Source organism: Alligator mississippiensis, chromosome 5, assembly GCF_030867095.1.
Source record: "Alligator mississippiensis isolate rAllMis1 chromosome 5, rAllMis1, whole genome shotgun sequence".
NCBI lineage: Eukaryota > Metazoa > Chordata > Crocodylia > Alligatoridae > Alligator > Alligator mississippiensis.
In genome coordinates this window covers 77,475,782-77,492,746 of record NC_081828.1, presented here as the reverse complement: position 1 = coordinate 77,492,746, position 16,965 = coordinate 77,475,782, and the positions used below count along the sequence as shown (strand labels likewise).

The following is a 16,965-nucleotide window of genomic DNA, read 5'->3' as shown; positions in this document are numbered from 1 at the left end:
TCTCCGAATCAAATCGTAGCCCTCCAAATTGATTCAGAGAGTTTCGGAAAGATTTGGAGATTTGGACATAGAAAAAACTTTTACAGCTGTGTCTACATACCTCTGGGTAGCAAGCAGCTTGTGAATGCTGAGAAGCTGGGGCACATGGAGTGTCCCACAGAAGCATGGGGAGCTCCCCAGCATGCTTGGCAGCAGACCCGGAAGTAGACCATAAGTGCGCCGCCGTGCGTGTGCGGCGCCCCCCCCCCCCCAGCTTGGTGACTGGTGCCTCCTGGGTCGGGTCCACTTCCAGTTGGGTCCACTTCTGGGTTTGCCACGGAGCATGTGGAGGGCCCCCCTGCACTTCTGTGGGACGCTGCATCTGCCCCAGCATCGCAGTGTTCACAAGGTGTGCTGATACCTTGAGGTATGTAGAAAAAATATTTAAAGCTGTGTCTGTGTCCAAATCCCCGATTCTCTGAATCGGGGACAGTGATCTGAATCAACGGATCGAATCACTGTCCGTGATTTGGGCTGAATCCGAATCGAATAGAGTCTGCTTTGCACACCCCTAGTTTTTACCATTGTGGATTCCTATTCAAAATATCTGGGTGTTGCTTGTGAATCAATTTGTATACCTAACAATGCCAACTTTGTGTTACACCCCACAACGCCTTGGACCTTAAGGCACCCCAGCATGCCACAGCACCATGGTTGAGCATTGCTGCTCTAAAAGATGCCAGATAAAATGTATTAACATTTTTTCCTGGGACATTCTGTTGTACAGCTGTATAATTATTGTGATTCATTTCAAGGATGGGCCTGTTGGCCCACATGGGACTACATGTGCTCTCACTAGCTGCCTACAGGGAAAGGAGCAGCAATGAAGCTTGGTAGTGACGTGTAACTGACTGAGCTGCTCCTGTTCTGATGCGAGTGAAGCCCTGGGACAATTGGGCCCAGGTCAAATGAGATGCCAGTTTTCAGCTGCACAACCTAAACAGACTAAATAGTTGGTGATGGTAGATGACTGAAGAATTAAGGTCCTAATCCTGAAGTTACTTAAACACCTACATTAACTCTATATGTGTGACTAGTTTCATTGAAGTCTATGGGACTAGATTTATGAATGCTGAAGCCAGCCAGGACCACTATAATGGCTTTACTTGACCTAAATGCATGGACTATATGGAGGTTAAGGCATATCTTTTAGAAAGAGACCTTATCTTAAGGTTCCAGGCAATGATTAGTCCTCTGAATCCCCTGATAAGTTGTTCCAATATTTATAGACCCTTACTGTTGAATGTGTGTAGTTTAACTTCCAGCCATTCTACTGTGCTATTTTTGGAAGAGCCCTCCCACTATCGGATCCCTTTCTATGTGTTAAGTACCTGTATGCAGTGCTCAAGTTATCTTTGAGCTGTATCTGTTGCTTATCTTCTTAGTTTGCAGAATAAGCACCCCACACTTAAGGGTTAAATGGGCCTCACAATATAGGGGCTAGTGTAACAAACTGAGAACTGGCCACAGCCTAACAAGTATTGGTAACTCATTAAAGTAATCAGGATGTTATTCTCTTATTCCTTGCCTACAGTGCTTCCTCTTTCTATCCCAGAGTGGCACTGAGAAGTGTTCCTTGCTGTCTCCCAGAAATAAGTCAGTGTAACTATTCTTAGAGCAGTCTGTTCATGTGCCAAGAATCCTACCTGGGAGGTGGTTCTGAGGATGTATGGTCAGGTGGTGATTCTGAGGATGTGTGCTGCTGTAATCTAGTAGGGTAGGTAAAATAAGTATTGTCGGCTGGATTTGGCACACCCTGAATGGGAATGAATGGGTTGGGCTTCTTGGCAGCAGTTCCACGTGTGGCATGGAGGAGGGGTAGGTAGGACCTTTGTATAATTTGACACTTTCGTTTCCTGCCTCCCAGGCTTTGTCTTAGCCTATTTTGCCACAGCACTGCACTGAGACCTCACATTGATGTATTGCTTGAAGAACACAATCTACTACCAGTTTTCAAGATAACTTGACTAAAGGATCCTTATTTATCTTAATTTAGTTTTTAGGAATTTACAGTATCTTCTTTAATTACAAAGTTATAGTAGCAGATGGAAGGGAACTAAGGAACGAGCAACTAGTTAATCAGTCTTGGGTGGAGACAGACTGTTTCAGCCATTAATGAGTTCACTGCCCTCTCTTAAAAGGGTCTGTATTGCTCCATGGTTGTGCCTTTTCTGGGGGTGTTCCATGTTTCTCCGATTATTTCCCTGTGCCCTTTGCATATGTATACTATAGCTTATATAAACTTCCCTTTTGAGAACTCCTGTGTTATAGGAACTGTTGTAACAAGTGGAGCTCCCAGGGCCAGTCTACTCATTGGCCCACACATTTGTCTAGGGCTAACCACTCTCCTGCCATGCCTTTAATGAAACCAATTGGAAATTATTAACAAGGTGGGAGGCTGCCCATTTAATTGCCCTGATGCCAAGGGTTTATGCACGGCTCCGAACCTTCCTTTAGACAGTGTCTTGTGCCTTTGCAGCTGGCATCCGTGGCCTAACACCCAGCCTAAATGTACTTGGCCTAACACCCGGCCTTCAATACCATACCCTCATGTTGGGACTCTGACTCCCATGCTTTCACGTTGGGACTGTCGATCGTACCACCCCCGCTGGGGTCTTTGATTCGTCCCCACTCAGGGTTTCCAGCCTCTCCCTTTCTCTCGGGGTCCCTGCCCTGCTCTGAACCCCCTTGGTTCCCTCACTGGGGCCTCATCCCATGCCCAATGCTGGCTTCAATCCCCCTGTCCCTGGAGTCTCACACCCAGCTCCTTCTTGGGGCTCAGAATCCCACCCCCTGGAGCCTCACACCCAGCTCCTTCAGGAGCCTCAGGCCTCACTGTGGATGTGGGCCCTGTCTCACGCCCCTTCTTATGTCCTGGACCCTGCCTCAGGCTCCACACAGTAAGCCTGGGCCCTTTGCTTTTTATGGGGGTGTGCTTCACCAGCCTTTCCCCTCCATGGTGTAACCTGCAAGGCAGTGGGGGCTGAGGTTTTCTGGTGCTCCATACTCACCCTTCACTAGGGAGGCACAGGTGTGGCATTTTTTGGAAGCTGCCCTACCACAAGCAGCCCCAGCAGAGTGTAGTTTTAGGTCATGCCCCAGGACCAGGAACCTCCTCCATCCCCATAGTTCCTACCCTGTACCTCCAAGATGTTGTGTGAGTATCAGCTCCAGCTGGGTAATGTTCTCACCTAGGCTGCTTGCAGCCAACTGCTGGCTCCACTGCCCAGGGCCTATTCTTATTACAAACACCTGTGCCCTCATCCCAATCAAGCAACCTCCTGCTAGCCGTGTGACTCCTGATTGGGAGTGCAGCCACCTACAGGCTGCTCTGCTGCTTGCCCACACCCCTCTGAGTGACAGGCACAAGCTGGTTCTGACAGCGTTTATCTTACAAAATTCCTAGAAATAATAGGATTGCTACTTTATTTCTACAGTTCTTCACTCCTGTGCAAGTTGAGTAGTGTTCTGTTGCTTATGTTTCTATTTTGCAGAATAGGCACCCCACACTTAAGGGTTAAATGGACCTCACAAAAACAGTCGCCCTATCATGCCAGTTTTAAGTGTTGCCAGCTTTAAGGGTAACTGTATCTCTTCATATGAACATCCGGCTATTCAAGCATTATGTCAGTCTTGCTCAGTTTAACATTTTTAAAAAAAAACCTATAATCATTTCCACATTCTACATACTGTAACTAATAAGCATGCACAAATAACATTTCAGGCACAGTTCAGTTAGCATGACTTTAATGACTTGTAATCCATCAAATAATCTTTGAGTCCTTTCATATTCCTGCTTTCTAAACCAGTCTCTCTCTGTCCTGTAGCTTGAATGTGCTTTTTATTTTATTTTATTTTTTTTTTATCTTAGATGTATTAATTATTTTAACTTGGAAATTTACAACCCTGCTTAAAAGATCACAATGCATCCTCATTTTTCTATCCCAGCTATCCTTGCTTCCTCTCAAATTTAAAAACAAGGACCCTTGGCAGACATTAATTAGTCATATGATTGGGATGTGACAGATTTTTATCTTGGATCTCCAAAATTATGCATCCTGCCATATACATCTATCATGGCAGGAGGCATGATTTTTGGAACTTTGGAAAAAATTCATCACATTCCAGCTGTGTGACTGCATGGCGATCTGGGCATCAGGACTGGCCCCTGATGGCACGTTTCCCATGGTGCCCTTTCAACTTGCTGGCATGTGGGGAGCTGAAAGCTGTGCAGTGTAGCACTGCATTGGGTTGCAGCTTTAGGTATCAGCCATGGGGAGCCCATCAGCTGATGAACTCCCTGCATGGGCACCTAAATTTGTGTGGTGCACCTGGATACAGAGCTACGCTGCAAGGCTTTCAGTTTGCTGGTATGCAGAAAGCCCAGCAACTGATGTATTCCCCACATATTGACACCTCAAGCTGCTGTGCAGCCTGATGACAAACATGTCACACCTCAAAATTAAGGTATGATGCAAACCAGCCACAAAGATGGTCCATGTTAAATGGACAGCACTTACTGTGGAACATTTTTTGTGGTTGGTTTGCCATTTTATTGTGCTGTAAATTGGCTGAATGTGTGGCATGTTACAGTTTACCATGGATAAATGTAATGTCTTTGAGTCTTAGCAGACTACTTCTGTGTCTTATACTTTTCACGTTTTAAATGCAGGATTGCTGTTTCTGGATAACCAGTAGAGAAAAAGCTTATTACGAGTTGACATTTCTCGCAAACTATGCACAGAACTAAAATTTGACTTGAATCTGATCTTCCTTGCTAGAAGAAAACATGTCTTTAATAATCAGGGTAAGTACTGTAAGGGTCTGTTCTTCCACCCACATACATCCTTGTAAATCCCAGTGCTACAGGCGGCCAGTGTCAACATAATTCCATAATCATCCAGAAGAGAGCAGAGCTTTTTGAGACTTAAGGATACTTGCATCTTCAGGCATACAGAACAATTTAATGGACATCTTTCATGGATCCCTATGGTGTTTGAGTTAACTCTGACTTCGGTTTTTGGGTGTAGCAAGCTTTAATGCAGTATCGAAAGGAAGTGCAGCTCAGACTTGCAAGGTATAGTGATACTTAATGAAGTAGGAATTATTAGGCAGTTTGAGCTGCCTGGCTTTTTATCACTATGCATTTCATGATTACAATTGGCTTTCTTCTTTGGGTCAGCAAATAATTATTTCAAAATCGGCATGTGCTTTATATCAGTGTCTGGGAGGAGAAGCAGTGATTATATTTTTAGAGGCCAGTTTGTTTGCTTGTTTACGCTCTAATTGTATACCAGTTTGCTTTATGAAAGAATATTTGAAATGGCTTTTGCTACATTAATGGAGCTTTAACTTTCTGCAAATTGATGTACATAAAATTATCTCAGTTTCAATGTACATTTTAAATAAGCAAATGGGTATCTTGTTAAATCTAATATCATGTATTAAATCTACCCTGAAGGCCAATTTTTGAATGAACTGTAGCATAATGAACTGTGAGAGGAAGAGGAGGTATAATGAAGTTTTATTGAATTTCAGAAAAGATGAAAAGGCTAGCATTCTATGCTGCAAATATTTCAACATCCAAATACTTAGTAAAGCCAATGCAAGTATACATATTTTTATGCGACTCAGGAGTAATTCCTTAAGGTTAGAAGCTGATATATAACACTGAATATTAAAGTTTTAGTTTTAAGTTCTTTGCTTACCTATTAAATACTCACATCTGTACATCTAGGATACTGCATATCATCTAATGATTTGAAAATAAAATTCACCAAATTTTGGTAGAAGAGTAGCTGAACCAATTTTACATGTTGTGATGACTCCTGGTTATTTCCTTGTTGACTTGACACATGCCAGATCAGCGCTCAGGGTCTCAGTATCGTGCTGTTAGGTGGGAGGGTGTGACACAAATTACACACGCACCACCACCACTACACTGGGTTCACACACACACACACATATGCAAACACGGACTTCCATAGCTGTGTGTTGCTTGGGGTAACTTGGTGCTCAGGGCCTCTTGCTCAGAGGCAAGAGGCAGAGGAGGAAGCTTGGGAGGAGCGGTGGTGAGCCAGGGAGAGAAAGGAGGGAGGTGCGACAGAGGATCTGGGACCTGAGACAGGTAGGGGTGCACCAATAGAGATTTTTGGGGCCCATACCGATAGCTGAATTTTAAAGGGGCATATTGGCTGATATCTATCCAATTTCCGGTACCAGCTTGGCAGTTTGGAGAGCTGTATGCAGCTGGTAAGTCTGTTGTAGTGGAAGGAGAGTGGGGAGGAGGGAAGGGGTGTGGGGAGTCAGATCAAGGTCCCCGCAGTGAGGGAAGAGTGGGGCAGGGGCAAGTGCTGCCCAGCCAGGGAAGAATGGGCACAAGACAGAGCTGTGACTTTTTTGGGGGGGGCAGGGGCAGGTCCCGCCACTGCACGCTGCTTGTCCGGGAGCTGGTGGTTTGGCGCTTGCCCGGTGGCTCCTGCCCTTTGTCTGGGAGGGCATGGGGGCAGGGCACGTGCCCCTGAATCTACACAGGGTGGGGTGGGGTGGGGCAGGGCAGGCAGGGCCCTGTGCTGCATGGGGCTCTTCCCGGCCTGCTCCGCCCTACCCCACCCAGATCCTGGGAACACATTTTCCCCCCCCCCCCATGCCTTCCTGTACTAGAGGCGGGAGCAGTGGTGGGAGTTGCTGGATGAGTGGGTGAGCGCCGGACCAGTGGCTCCCAGACATGCAGCACTTGGTGGCAGGAGCTGCTGCCACTACCCCTCCCCCCTGTCCCAATGCCCCCAGGACGAGCCGTAGCTCCGTCACATACCTGACCAGCCCTGGCTGGGCAGCAGTTGCCCCAGCCCCACTCCTCCCTTACTGCGGGGGCCTTTATCTGCCCCTTCACTCCGCTCCCCCTCTACCATCTTCCCCCCTCCCTTTCTACCACACCAGACTCACCAGCTGCATGCAGCTCTCCAAGCTGCCGGGCTGTGCTCCTCGCTGCTTAAGTGCTGCACTGTGACTGTACACATGCATGAGCATTTATCAGTGGAATTATTGCCCACGTAAGGGCGACTTCCGATATGATCAGTTTTCTTTATATCTGTGCCGATCCGATATTGGACCAATGTGTCTGTGCACTTCTACATTATAGGCACAAAGCCCCCTGGCTTTCTGAGCTCTGGTGGCTTTTAGGCTGGATGTTGCTGAACGCTGTTCTGTTCCATTTGCTCTTTCTGTCTGTTACAGTAAGCCTCCAGGAGCCTTTCTTGAGAAAGGCAGCATGTAGGTCTAATAAATAAAGTTTAAAGGAGGTACTAGGAAAAATCTGGCAGGTATCCTGTGAATACAGCCCAATTTAGAAGAAAACGTTTACACTGTTCATGGAGTAGAAACCTCTGTTGCAGTTGTTTAATAAAGTGGTAATAACAAGCAACTTAAACTGCCTACACTGGCAAAATGGCACTAAATATTTTAATGATGGTATGAAAAATTACTTTTTACAATTGTTGGTTCTAGAATAGATAAAAGATAATCTTGATTTGAAGTAACACACAGGAAAGCTGGTTCAAGAAGTGGGTGTGGTTGCAGTTACTATTGCTTAATATTAAAAATAAAATGTTGAATTGTTCATGAAGATAGGTACCAGGAAGTAGCTCCTTGATTCTCTAAAAATAGAGAATAAGAAAAATCCAGATATTTGTACAGGAAAATAAATTTAAGGTCTTTTGACTCAGTCCAATATCATCACAATGTAATTGTCACAGAAGGCATGATAACCAAACATGTTCAAGTATAAAGTGTATTTAATGCTTTAGACATGCCTTAATTCTGTAGTGGAGCTGCATTAATTAGAGCTAAGATTATTGCATATTATTGTTACAGGACGGATGCATTTTAAAATTATAACGTGAAAATAAATATTTCATGTTAAAATTTTACTAAAAGTTTTTGGGGGTTTGAACTACTTCATGTCGTGATAATTACCATGTCCTTGCAGTTGCTAAACATTGCAGTGATTGGTACATGTTCAAATGTAACTGCTTTAAAAAGTGTGACTAGAAATGATAGACATGCTCCAGCCCACAGGTAAGGAAACGATGCTGGATTTTGCCTGTAATTATAGGCCCTGGTTAGCCTGGGCTGTGGAGAGACAAGTCCTCAGAACTCTCTCATGTCATTTAAGTCCTCTCTTTCTAAGCACAGGAGGAGTTTATGCTAGAACTCCACATCAGGATCCTTGTCCTTCTTCAGAGCCATTTAAATAACTTCCTCTGAACTATTTGCACCTAGGATGCCATGTTTGATCTAATCCATGATGGTGTTTCAGCAATTGATTCCTATTTGATAAAAATAAAAATGCATGTTGAATTTAAGGCAGGCCTGATTAAACACTTTTTTTATTTTTGTGTGGAAGAATGAGGTAATCCAGGTGAAGCGGTGAGTTGTCAATGTAATCTGTCATTGGGAAAGGAGTGGCATTCCATTCTTGTGAAAAGGACAGATTTCATGGAACTAATTTGGCTGACTCATGTGACGTGGTATGTGGTTACAAAATTCAAGGGCTTTGAAGTCTTTGGTTTATGTGGTCTGTGCAAGCTTGTCATCTCGTTAAAGCATTAGTGCTTGAACTTCCCAATTCCTGTTTTTATTTGGCACACTCAGCATAGAACCTTAGTATACTAACAAATATAATTCTAATGTGATCAGTATTTTAACCACATCACTAAACCTTGCAGTATAGATTACCGATGAAGAGTATAGATTACCAATTAAGTGTTCGAGGTTTCTGGAGACTTTTCACAAATACTCGGAGAACTGTAATTAATAGGTTTTTGCGACAGAAAAAGTTAGGTCATGTTTACTTGTGAAGGCATTGGATGCTCCACAGTCATAGGATGTGTTAACATTCTTTTTGCCATTCTGAATTCTACCTAGATTATAGAAAACTGGGTACTGGCATTTCACTGACATCTTAAAGGAATGTCAGTTCTATTACCATCTCTTATACTTTGCCTTCTGTAACAGCATTTAGTAGAATTTGGCCTTAGGCTCAGGGAGCAAATTGCAGTTTATTGGCTTGGTGAAAAGGTAATCCAGATATAGAAAAGATGTACAGTTGTCACTTTGAAAAAAACCCTGGGGGTTCATATTCCTAGATGGCAAGATGAACTAGTAAAATTGCCTGTCATCTATTTTGGGGTATCCATATAACTTATTAGAAATTTAGGAAGAGGACTCTATTGTGAGATAAGATTGGGATGATATATGTTGTTATGTACTATTAGTTGTAGTAACACTAACACCTACAGTATTTTATACTTTTCCTTTCATAAAACAAAACAATGTCAGTCCAATAAATTGCCGTACTGTCCTTGTGTTTTTTTAAGTGCGTGTACGTATATGCATATGCAGTGTGTGTGTTACCTAATTTTAATGAAATGCTGTTCTACTGCCTGTGATAGGGAGTATTTATAAAAAAAAATTCCAAGTATAAGTTTGTGCAAATTCTAAGCCTCTAAAAATCTGGTTGTTCATTGTTAGTATAGAATTTTAAGAATTTTGGCATCTGAATTCTCTAAGGATTTAGTTTTTTCTCTGAGCATACTCCACTCCAGGAATGTAAGGGCTGAGTAGGTTCATACTTTCCCATTTATTTTTTGAAGCATCTGGGAGTCTGCTTTGGCATAAAGTACCAGAACTAAGAGCAGGAGGCATTCTTCCAGCTTTGAATCCAGCTAATGTAATATTTCTTCCTCATCTAGTGGCTAGTCCTGGGTAGGTAACAGCCACTTACTGCTACCAATCAATTAGCTTAAAAGATAGAGATGGTTGTTTTGTATTAAAAGATTTGATGAGCCGTATGAGAAGGAGGTGATCTTCATGATGGAATCCATGTTTTGTCACCTTATGAAAAATAACTGATTAAACATTAAAAGAAAGTTAAGGTTGCAAAGTCCAGCACTGAAAAAAGTAGGAAAGGCTAATCTTAATTATCCTTCTCCTTGAATGGCATGCTGTATGAAACAGCTTGTAATTACATGATTTCACAATTATTTTTTTACTTAGTGCACAGCATAGGTGATGCTCAATGAATATGAAGCACCTTTAATGTATGAAACAATCACATATCAAAAGAGATATTTTAAAGCACTGGGTTAATAATAGTTTATGTGACAGTAATCCTTTTATGGTGCACCTAAAAAAAAAATAAATCTTTTTTTTTTTTAGCAGAAAAATAGAAGATGATTCATTTTTGTATTTGTTCCATGATGGAGAAGACGATAAGATTGGGGGGGGGGGAAGCATCATGCTGGATAAGGAATTGAGCCTGAACAATTTATTACAGATTTTGATTTTTCAGTATACATAAAGATGTCTATAAATTGGCCAATAAATGAAAGCTATGTAAGGATGACGTTGCATATCTTTGCATGCTTGACGTGTCATTGAATGTTTCTGTTGTGAAGGAGTGTATCAGATGTTTTATAAAGAGACTGTAATGTCAAGATAGCTCATCACACTACTTATATAAAATCCCACTCTGAAGCAAGTTTGCATCTTAGCCTTGCTTCATTTCTTTCTCTGTTATGTTTTACTGTCTGTACATAAATTATTTTTACGTATCAGTTTATCGGTGAATTCATGGAACACTGGGATGCAAGAAGTGATCTCTCTGGGGGAGATCATACAGTATTCTGTTTGCTGAGTAAAATGCTGAATTACTTTGCAGCATGGCTTTGAGTTAATTTTCATTTGCCTGTTTATAATATCTGCCCTAATACATTTGAAATGCCAGTTATACCAAAATTGCACAGGAAACACTAGTTAATGGGTAAGCGTGTGCCAGTTCAAATATCTATTGAAAGGATGCTACAGAATAAAGTTTTATGTTTTCAATCATCTTTATTTAAAAAGAAACAAAAACACAACTACATTTTGGATTAGGATTGGAAAACAGGAGAACCCTAGAATCTTTACATGCCATGTCTTAATTATTCTGGCCAGGGGTCTATTGAGGATTCAAATTGTACAGGTCTCATTGTAAACAGCTTCTAATAAATTCACAAAGATTGGTATTTAACTTGGTACTTTAGTTTCCAGCCCAGATTCAATGAGCTAGAAAGCCTAGTTCAGTCGTTCTCAACCTTTTTTAGACTTGAAGCACCCTTCATTTGATTCTAGACATGCTTCAGATAATGGCAGCTTATTTTTCACTCATTTTTTTACTATAGAAAAATAATAGATAAAGTTTTTTGTTGCAGAGAACTCAGAAAGAACACAATAGGTTAGAATGTATTTAACACTAAATTCCTATTTGGAATCTCTTAGTTTCTTTTGTCAATTATGTTTGCGTGCCTAACAGTGGGAACGTTGTGGCACCCTGAAGCAACCAGGAAAGGCTTGCCAGGCACCCCCCGGATGCTATGGCACCCTGATTTGAGAATCATTTGCCTAATTAGTGAACTGTTCTTGTGATAGGAAGCGTACTTCTGTTTACACAGCAATATTTATAGATGATCCGTTGATAACAAATTCCTCCCTTCCTCCGCTTATTGTCTCTTTTTTTGTGTTTCAGCCTATTCAGCTTTCTGGGCATCCAGGAAAATATTTTTAAAATTCTCGGTTATGATCGTTATGGATTTTTTTTTTCTCTCGGCTATAAAACCTTGGCTGCGAACTATACGAGTTAACATTTTTTTAAGCTCACATAACATTTATAAGCATCAGCTTTCACTGCCTAATCTTTACCCCAAACTTTTTTTACCTGATAAAGATTTTTGAAAGAATATGACCTAATTTTTTTTAAAATTTGTGTTTAGTTACTGTAGAATAAAAGGTGGATAGAGGGTGGGAAGTGTCTGTAAATCCCATTTTTTATCAGAAGTAATTGACAGGTCTCATTGTAAACAGTTCATTAGAGGGTTCATTAGAGGCAGGTCCTGTCAGACCAACCTGGTGGCCTTCTATGACCAGGTCACAAAATCCTTAGACACAGGTGTAGCAGTGGACATAGTATTTCTGGACTTTAGGAAGGCCTTCGACACTCTCTCTCACCCCATTCTCATTAAAAATAAACTAGGGGACTGTGACTTTGACACCTACACAGTCAATTGGGTCACTAACTGGCTGGAGGGGCTCACCCAGAGACTGGTGGTGGATGGGTCCTATTCGACCTGGAGGGATGTGGACAGTGGGGTTTCGCAGGGCTTGGTCCTCAGGCCTGCACCGTTCAACATCTTCATCAGCGACTTGGCCAACGGGTTCAAAAGCACCCTGTTCAAATTCGCAGGTGACACTAAGATGTGGGGGGAAGTGGGCACGCTAGAAGGGAGGAATAGGTTGCAATCAGACCTAGACAGGTTACAGGGGTGGGTGGATGAGAACAGGATGGGTTTCAACACTGACAAGTGCAAGGTACTGCACCTGGCGGGGGAGAACCAGCAGCATGCCTACAGGCTGGGGAACTCCCTTCTCATCAGTGCAAAGGCAGAAAAGGATCTTGGAGTCATTATTGATGCCAAAATGAACATGGACCGACTGTGGGGATGCGGTCAGGAAGGCCAACCATACCTTGTCATGCATCCACAGATGCATCTCAAGCAGGTTCAAGGAGGTGATCCTCCCCCCTCTACGCGACACTGGTCAGGCCGCAGTTGGAGTACTGCGTCCAGTTCTGGGCACCGCACTTCAGGAGGCATGTAGACAACATGGAGAGGGTCCAGAGGAGGGCCACTTGCTTGATCAGGGGTCAGCAGGGCAGGCCCTACAAGGAGAGGCTAAGGGACCTGAACCTGCCTCCACAAGAGAAGGCTAAGGGGGGATCTAGTGGCCATTTACAAACTAGTCAGAGGGGACCAACAGGCATTGGGGGAGTCCCTGTTCCCCCGAGCACTACCAGGAGCGACAAGAAATAACGGTCACAAGCTGGCAGAGGGTAGATTCAGACTAGACATCAGGAGGTGCTACCTCACAGGGTGGCTAGGATCTGGAACCAACTTGTGAGAGAAGTGGTGCTGGCTCTTACCTTGGGGGTCTTTAAGAGGAGGCTGGATTAGCACCTTGCCGGGATTGTTTGACCCCCAGTACTCTTTCCTGCCATGGCAAGGGGTTGGACTTGATGACCTGCTCAGGTCCCTTCCGACCCTACCAGCTATGAAACAGATGAATCACTTATGAGACATGTATCTTTTATAATTAAGGGTTTTATTAAATACACTTTTTGCTTTACAGGTTATTCAGAAATAGTAATGAACTCCCGGTTACGAGCATTAAGTGGGAGGATAAATAATGTACGTTCATCAGAGCTGCCAAAAGAGAAGACCCGATCGGAGATTATCTGTAACGTCCACTTTCTGGATGGCTCAATACAAAGCTTCAAAGTCAATGTAAGTTCTAAAGTTTTCTTTTCTTCCTTTTCTTCAAATATAGATGTATTGCTTTTATTTTGGATTACAGATATCCATTTTTATCATGGAATATGTTGGTGTTACTGGTTATGAATTGAGCATACCCATCTGGTATTTTAACGGTCTTTAATTTCAACTGATGTTAGTTGATGTTAATTCTTACTTTGCCAAATGTGTCTAGGGCAAGAGTGGGCAAATTACGGCCTGCAGGCTGGATCTGGCGTACTGAAAGATTTTGTCCAGCCTATGGTAGGTCTCTCAGTTACGCCCAGCCCAGACGCAGCGGTAGCCTGGGCCGGGGTACGTGTTGCCGGTCCTGACGCTCCCAGGCACATAGTGGGGCTGGGACAGTGTGGCGGCTGGACTTCCCCTGCTTCCTGGACACTGTGGTCCATCAGTCCTGCACCTGCTGCTGTGAGTGGGACCTGTGTGGGTAAGGCATGGGGCTGTGGGTGGGTGGGGAGCGGTGTTTGGAATCGGGGCAGGTGGGCAAGGCTGGGATTGTGGGGTGGTGACAGTGTGGGGCCGGGGCCGTGGCAGAGGTATGGTCCGCTGCTTGCACGGCCCTGCAATGGGCGGGGGCATGCAGGGAATGGATTGAAGCTCTGCTCTGGGCCCTGGGCCCAGATGCAGCTCTTTGCCTGCCGCAGCCCTATCCTGTCTGTTTGCATGTGGGTCCCAGCCAGTCTCCATGGAGAGCCCAGAGCCTGGGGCAGAGCCGTGATCCACTCCCTGCACGCCCGTGCCCGCGAAACTGGCGCCTGTCGCAGGGACATGTAGGCAGTGGATCACAGCTGTGCTCTGGGCCCTGGCCCTGTGTTGTCAGCACCCCACCATCCCAGCCCCAGCTCCACCCGTGTCCCCAGCTCAGCGTAGAGTAGAGCCATTTAAGAAGTTTTGGTGAGCTCTTGTGCAGGGTTGTGGGGTGTGCTGACCTGGCCCACAACAGCTCATCAAAACTCCCTATGTGGCCTACAGGCCCAAATAATTTCCCACCTCTGATCTAGGAAATAGCCTTACCTAGCTTCTATTTCATGTAGTCTAAGTATATCTGTATGGATTTTCCAGATATATAAATCAAGAAAATCTATCTATGTATCTATCTATTTTTGTGAGCATGTGCTTTAGTGGGAACACATTTTTGCTGATTTTGAAGGTGGTAATGCTGAAAATATGCTTTTTGGTAGGAGGGTTTATAAAATAGTTCGGCTGGGTCATTAATTTTTTTGTCATAGGAGCTGGAATGTTCATTGATTTTTATTCATTCCTTCACCACTTTTTCATTTGTGGAGGTGAATAGAAGTACCTTCTGCATTCTCTCTGGCCATTACACCCAGGACACCCTCTTCTACCTTACTTCCCATTGCAATCCAAGAACAGCTTCCTGCAAGTAACATCAGTTTGCCAAATCTGCTTGATGAAAACTTATAGGAAATTGTTCTTGACAGTTGCTCTTCAGCTCTGGAACTCTGTTGGTCTTGAGTCCCTCCAGAATCTGAGCCTGGACATCTTTCAAAAGAAGTCCCACCCTAACCTCTGGACTGTAGCAGGTCCCCCACTGGCTGCAGCAGTGGCAGCAGCAGCCCTGTCTGGACACTGTGTGCTGGCCGGCTGGGCCCTTCAGCCCACAAGGACGGGAGCAAGGCCCAATAGAATATGTTGGGGGGGCGGGGGGGAGTATATACACGGGCACTTTGCTGCTACCCTAATGGGTGAAAGGGCTGGGCAGGGTGCAATTAGTTGGTGGGCATTACAGGTTGGATGAAAGTGCCTGGTGGGTTGAATCTGCCCCATTTGCCTGTATTTTGCTTGCCCCTGTCTTATACTGCGTTATGTTGCATAGCTCTGCTGGCTAACAGTATGAAAAACGCGCCCGCTCTAACTAATGTAGCTATGCAGGCAAAGCCACTGTGATTGACAAATGGAGAAACTTCTGTTTTGGCTAGTGACTTTCAAATTTTTGTTTTAGCTATTTCTGAAGAATATAATGGCATTTTAAAAGTCAAAAGATTTTTTTTAGAGATCTTCCTGACCTTAGAGCATCATTTCTGTTGGTACTGTGCACTCTCATACAGTTTCAAAAGTACTGAAACTCCACTGAAGATAGTGGTTCTGAACCTTTATAGACCCTAGGTGTATCCCTCTAAAACTTTTCAGAATTTAGTAGCACCTCATTTATAAAGCTAATATAAATATATTACTAATATGATCATCTAAACATTATCATTGTATGATTAATGCTATTAATTGATTATATGTTTATATTATTTTCTCCTCCTTCAGACCCTAACTGTGCCTGGCCCAGAGCACACTTGTAACCACTGCAGCAGTGATTCCCTGCACTTAGCTCCAAGTCACTGGTGGGGAGTGGGGGCAACTGGATCAAATTCTTCCCGTAGTTCTCTCAGGGCTATCCCTTCTGAATGCTAGCCCTGGGGCTGTAAGTGACAGAGTCCAGGGATGCCCGGCCAACAGAGACGAGGTGCCAGGCTGCATGTGCACCGCATGGGAAGTGCTGAGAGGGTGGGAGGGGCAAGGGCTGTGCAGAAGAACACACGAGGCCTAGGAAGGGGAAGAGAGCAGGTGAAGAGTGGTGAGGGTGCTGCTGCATGGTTACTGCTACTGCTGCTGTTTCTAAGTGGAACTGCACCTTATGCCTTCTGCAGAGGTAGATCAGGAAGCAACTGTGACAGAAAGGAGAGCCTGCCTGCATTATGCTATGCAGGCAGGCATGCTGCTTCTTTTGCAGCTCTTCGTGTTTCGAGTCTGACACCTGCTGAAAACCAGTGCACATAGTCAAGGCAGTTCACCCCCTGGCGATGGTAGCAGCAGCTTGGAGATAAAAGCTGCCACTAGATAGAACTGCTCTGTGCATCTCAGTTTTCTGGAGGCACATTGGAGCAGAACCAGGAAGAGCTGCAGCAGAAATGGCCCATGTTCCTGTATCATGTAATGCAGGCAGGCATGCTTTTTGCTGCAGCTGCTTCTAAGTTGCTCCAACATGTCTGTTAAAAGCAGCAGTGGTGGGGCTGGAGTTGTAGTATCCCACTTGAGAACCACCAACTGAAGTCCACATACTTTCACTTGAATGTCTCTGGTTTGGAATCATTGGTCTTTTTCAAAACGTTTTAATGCTTTCTTTATCATATAATAACACCAGTATGAAGAGACTTTCTGCCTCTCTACTTCCTGTTGGAAAATAAATTATTTTTTATTTCATAGCAACTTTATAAAAAGTAAATGGGGTGTTCTGGTCTTTCATTTTTCTAATAATGATCTCTTGGGCTCATATTTAATGTGTAGGAACCCTCACAAGTTATCAGCTATTGAACTGAACCTTGAAATAGACATTGAATCTTCTTTTCTAGTGGTAATCAGAAAACCACCGTAGCTTCATGACTTATTTACTGATAATGAGTAGTTGGTTGGTCATGCAACATTGATTTGCTGCATTTTTGGCTGCTATGCTATCTTAAAATGTAGTATAAAATAAGTTTAAAGTATTCTTCTAAATGCAGGGAAGCAATTA

At 43.8% G+C, this 16,965-nt stretch overlaps 1 protein-coding gene across 7 annotated transcripts in view; it reads left to right on the top strand.

Annotated features, from left to right (window-relative positions):
• PTPN3 (protein tyrosine phosphatase non-receptor type 3) overlaps positions 1-16,965 on the top strand; it is a 312,280-nt gene that overhangs the window by 106,511 nt on the left and 188,804 nt on the right. For all 7 annotated transcript variants that reach the window (XM_059728511.1, XM_059728513.1, XM_059728510.1 and 4 more), the window contains exon 2: positions 13,261-13,415. In XM_059728511.1, the coding sequence (XP_059584494.1) occupies positions 13,261-13,415 (155 nt within the window). The remainder of the gene's footprint in view (positions 1-13,260; positions 13,416-16,965) is intronic.